At 46.1% G+C, this 5,239-nt stretch overlaps 1 protein-coding gene across 1 annotated transcript; it reads left to right on the top strand.

Moving 5' to 3' along the window:
• Positions 1-495: 495 nt before the first annotated feature.
• LOC149445464 (uncharacterized) lies at positions 496-3,821 on the top strand. Its single transcript, XM_089653796.1, has one exon. It carries the CDS (start codon positions 522-524, stop codon positions 2,088-2,090), a length of 1,569 nt encoding a protein of 522 aa, XP_089509922.1. The 5' UTR covers positions 496-521; the 3' UTR covers positions 2,091-3,821.
• Positions 3,822-5,239: the final 1,418 nt, after the last annotated feature.

Below are 5,239 nucleotides of genomic sequence, written 5' to 3'. Positions count from 1 at the left end.
TGATAATAATGTGATAACATCCTCCAACTTTGGACCCTTAAACAGAAAGTGATAATGAGGGAGGAGTCAATACCCCAATGATGGTGGTCTTCAGGATCAGTCCAGTCTTCATCTTGGTTGTTCTCCCCCCATCCTCACTCTCTGACCTCTGGTGGGGCTCAGCCCCGCTGTTCTTCATGACTAAATCATGGACTAAATAAGGAAGTGCAGTACTTCTTGTGTTGGGAAGATGGCGATGAGTGATAGAGGGGGTGGGGACCCTCGTCCTATAATCCCCTCATCACTGTCCCTCCTATAAAAGACAGTTCTGGTTGTTTCCTCACTCTCTGACTAAGGTCCATGAATAAAGAAATGACCTGGTAGGAGATCAGAGGAGCCATTTCCTAGTTCCCTTGAGGGTGGAATTGTAAGCTCCTCAGAGACCAAGCTGCCTGATGTGGGCGGAGTCCTGGTTTGGGGGAACCAATCAGCTCCTGTCTAGTAATCCTCTTTGTCTTTGTATTTTAGTCCATGGCCGGGAGATGAGGAAAACCTCCGAGGATTGTCTCACTTTGTCTCCAGACTGGAAAGTAGAAGATGAGGACATCACACAGTATAGTCCAGGAGAAAACCCGACTCCCTCCAATGTCCATCCGGCACCACCCAGTGTAGATGGACCATCGGATTCCTCGTATCCTGAGGAACCTCAGACTGTGCAGGACCGGGCCGGCCTTCCAACAGGGAAGAGCTTCTCCTGTACTGAGTGCGGGAAGAGGTTCCTTTATAAATCTGGTCTTAATAGGCATAAAATAACTCACACAGGGGAGAAGCCATATTCCTGCCCTGAGTGCGGGAAATGTTTTTCACTGAAGTCCAATCTTTACAGACATCAGAGATCTCACACAGGGGAGAAGCCGTATTCCTGTCCTGAGTGTGGGAAATGTTTTTCATTGAAGTCCAATCTTTACACACATCAGAGATCTCACACGGGGGAGAAGCTATTTTTCTGTTCTGAGTGTGGGAAGGGTTTCCGGCATAAATCAGAGCTTAATGTGCATGAAAGATCTCACAGGGGGGAGAAGCCGTATTCCTGTTCTGAGTGCGGGAAATGTTTTTCAGTGAAGTCCAAGCTTCATAGTCATCAGAGATCTCATACGGGGGAGAAGCCGTATTCCTGTCCTGTGTGTGGGAAATGTTTTTCAGTGAAGTTCAATCTTTACACACATCAAAGATCCCACACGGGGGAGAAGCCGTATTCCTGTCCTGAGTGTGGGAAGGGTTTTTGGCATAAATCAGAGCTTAATGTGCATGAAAGATCTCACACAGGGGAGAAGCCCTATTCCTGTCCTGAGTGCGGGAAATGTTTTTCAGTGAAGTCCAATCTTTACACACATCAACGATCTCACACGGGGGAGAAGCCACATTCCTGTTCTGAGTGTGGGAAGGGTTTCTGGCATAAATCAGAGCTTAAGGTGCATGAAAGATCTCACACGGGGGAGAAGCCGTATTCTTGTCCTGAGTGTGGGAAATGTTTTTCAGTGAAGTCCAGTCTTTGCAGACATCAGAGATCTCACACGGGGGAGAAGTTATTTTTCTGTTCTGAGTGTGGGAAATGTTTTTTAGAGAAGTACAAACTCCATAATCATCAGAGATCTCACACGGGGGAGAAGCCGTATTCCTGTCCTGAGTGCAGGAAATGTTTTTCACAGATATCCAATCTTCACACACATCAGAGATCACACACAGTGGAGAAGCCATATTCCTGTCCTGAGTGTGGGAAATGTTTTGTGCGGCAGTTCCTTCTTCATAAACATGAGAGATCTCACAAGGGGGAGAAGCTCTATTCTTGTCCTGAGTGCGGGCAATGTTTTTCAATGAAGTCCCGTCTTCACACACATCAGAGATCTCACACGGGGGAGAAGCCATATTCCTGTCCTGAGTGCGGAAAATGTTTTTCACAGAACAGATATCTTTACAAACATAAGAGATGTCACACAGGGGAGAAGCCATATTCTTGTTCTGAGTGTGGGAAATGTTTTTCACAGAACTCCAATCTTTACAGACATCAGAGATCTCACACGAGGGAGAAGCCACTCTGCTGTCCTGAGTGAGGGAAATGTTCCTCTCTGAAGTCCTGTCTTCCTGTACATCAGGGGTCCCACACAACCCTGGAGGTGTATTAGTGCTTTAAGTTCTATAGGCCAACATTTTTTTAATGTTATTAATAAAGCATGTATCCATTTTAATAGGTCAGAGTTTCTAAACATGCATTTGTGTGGGTCACCTTCTCTCATGCAGACTCCACCTCTGCAACATCGCCAAAATCCGCACGTTCCTAACTCCAGAAACCACTAAACAGCTCATCCACTCCCTCATCATATCACGACTCGACTACTGCAACTCCCCCCTCACTGGCCTGCCTCACCACAGGCTATCCCCACTTCAGTCGATCCTGAATACAGCTGCCAGACTCATCCACCTTTCCAACCGCTCTGTCTCCGCCACCCCCCTCTGCCAATCCCTCCACTGGCTTCTGATTGCGCAACGGATCAAAATCCTAACCCTGACGTACAAAGCTGTCCACCATACTGCCCCGAACTACATCACTGACCTAATATCCAAGTACCACCCAACACGCACACTCCGCTCCTCACAAGACCTCCTTCTCTCTAGTTCCCTGGTCTCCTCCTCCCATGCCCGCCTCCAGGACTTCTCCAGGGTGTCACCCATCCTCCTGAACTCCCTGCCCCAACCCATCAGATTATCACCTACTCTCCTCTCCTTTAGGCGCACCCTGAAAACCCATCTCTTCAGGGAAGCCTACCCTACCCCCTGCTAACTTGCCGACCTCCTCCACTCTTCCTACCACTCCATCCCCCACAGCTATCTCCTCCTGTGCCACCATCCCCTCCCTCCTACATTGTAAGCTCGAAAGAGCAGGGCCCTCGATCCCCTCATGTTTTGCATTGTATTGGTATTGTTCTATCACATGTTGTGTCCCCCTTTGTAATGTACAGCGCTGAGCCAACTATTGGCGCTTTATAAATACTGTATAATAATAATAAGTGTGGGAAATGTCTTCTAGATGAATGTTGCTGGACATCCCAGCTCTCATGTGGGGAAGAAGCACACCCTGATATACACCTCAGATATACTCCATGGCTGATCTTCATCATGGAAGAAACAGTTCATAAGGAGATCAGAGGTCCCCAAAGACATGGATGAAGTGTGGGACCGGGTTAGCCATTGATGGCAGGAGAAGTTTTCAATGTATTTTCCATCAATGGAAGACATTCCAGCAGCTCAGATGTGATCCTAATAACATTGGTTCCCCCATTCACACAGGAGGAATGGACATGAACTCTCACTGAGGGAATTGCTATACAAACATTCTATGAATAGACCCCCAAATGTCAGGAGACGTTTCTATAAAGACGGGAAGTATGGAGCAGAGAAATGAAGAGACCTCCCAGCAATGTTATTACCAGGCTGCAGCTAGGGGGAGCTCTAATGTCACCCCAGCAGAGTGATCCCATCTAGCCCACATTAACCCTCTCACTGCCAGAGCTGTTTCTGCATGATTTTGCACACATGGGAAAATGCAGATTTTGGTCCTGAAGATGAGATAAACCCCCAAACATCTATTCTGTGACATCAGAGGCCCTGGAGAATAAAATGGTGGTGATTGTTAAGGTGTTCCCCGTACACAGATTCCCCTTCATATCCGCCTTTATTTCCTCCTTTCCCCCATTTTCTATGTTGGGATCTTTTCTACAATACTTTGTTATAATAATGGAACACGTGTATTGTACACCAATAATAATGACTCCGCCCCCACATTCCAGACAAGGGATCTTCTTGACCAATCAGATTCCTTCCTTTACTATTTCCTGATTCTATGATTACAATCTTGTTAAAAATATAATTACAATAAAAAGTTTATTGAATGAAAAACAAAATTGTGTTGTGAGTGACAAACGTCTTCATCATAAATTGTTCATAGATGACACATTGAGAGCCTTCCCAGGTCATCAGTCTAGAGTGCAGTGGTCAGGAGTATGTCATATACAGCCCTGTGTATAGAGTGCAGTGGTCAGGAGTATGTCCTATACAGCCCTGTGTATAGAGTGCAGTGGTCAGGAACATGTCATATACAGCCTTGTGTATAGAGTGCAGTGGTCAGGAGTATGTCCTATACAGCCCTGTGTATAGAGTGCAGTGGTCAGGAGTATGTCCTATACAGCCCTGTGTATAGAGTGCAGTGGTCAGGAACATGTCATGTACAGCCCTGTGTATAGAGTGCAGTGGTCAGGAGTATGTCATATACAGCCCTGTGTATAAAGTGCAGTGGTCAGGAGTATGTCATATACAGCCCTGTGTATAGAGTGCAGTGGTCAGGAGTATATCATATACCAAGGCATTCTTATCTGCCTGGCAGTCAAGGAACTTTAGGTATGCCCCAGGAACTGTCTCCATGATGCATTTCAGGGCTTCCTGCATCTGAGGAGAATCTCTACTGGTTACAGGCACTCCGGTGCTGGCCCACTCAGGTGGTGGTGTGAAGATAACATTTGATGATACTCCAGTGTCAGTCTCTGTATGCCCATCCTGTGAGGCCATCTCTGAGCCCCTGGGATCTGAGGAGGCGGGAACCCCATCATGGTCAGGTTCCCTCGAGTTCTGGTCTGCTCGGCTATCATGCTCCTGTAGGTGCCAAATCAAATCTTTACGAGTTTTGCAACCGATGTCCATTCCTCATGAGGCACATTCAGCACTCAAATTACTTTTGCTCATTTTCTTGTATTCTGCATCACCAGGCATAATTGCAAGCAAAGATAGAATAGGAAGCAGAAAAACGAAGGAGCTGTTGCTATATGTCTTTCTCTCTATATACAGTTGTGTTCAAAATAATAGCAGTGTGGAGTTCTATTAGTGAGGTCATTCATTCTTTGAAAAACAGGTGTCAATGATTGCCCTTATTTAAGGAAGGAAGGCAGCAAATGTTGTCCATGCTGGTTACAGTGCATTTCTCTCTGAAATTCTGAGGAAAATGGGTCGTTCCAGACATTGTTCAGAAGAACAGCGTACCTTGATTAAAAAGTTGATTGGAGAGGGGAAAACATATAAAGAAGTGCAGAAAATGATCGGCTGCTCAGCTAAAATGATGGCAAATGCTTTAAAATGGCAACCAGAACCTGAAAGACGCGGAAGAAAGCGAAAAACTACCATTGGAATGGATAGAAGAGTAGCCAAAATGGCG

Source organism: Staurois parvus, unplaced genomic scaffold (assembly GCF_062004578.1).
Source record: "Staurois parvus isolate SC_StPar_1 unplaced genomic scaffold, SC_StPar_1.0 ptg000720l, whole genome shotgun sequence".
NCBI lineage: Eukaryota > Metazoa > Chordata > Amphibia > Anura > Ranidae > Staurois > Staurois parvus.
This window is presented reverse-complemented; position numbering and strand designations above follow the sequence as displayed.

Coding starts and splice junctions, on each gene's coding strand:
- LOC149445464 (XM_089653796.1), top strand. CDS start 522: ATGAGGAAAACCTCCGAGGATTGTCTCACTTTGTCTCCAGACTGGAAA.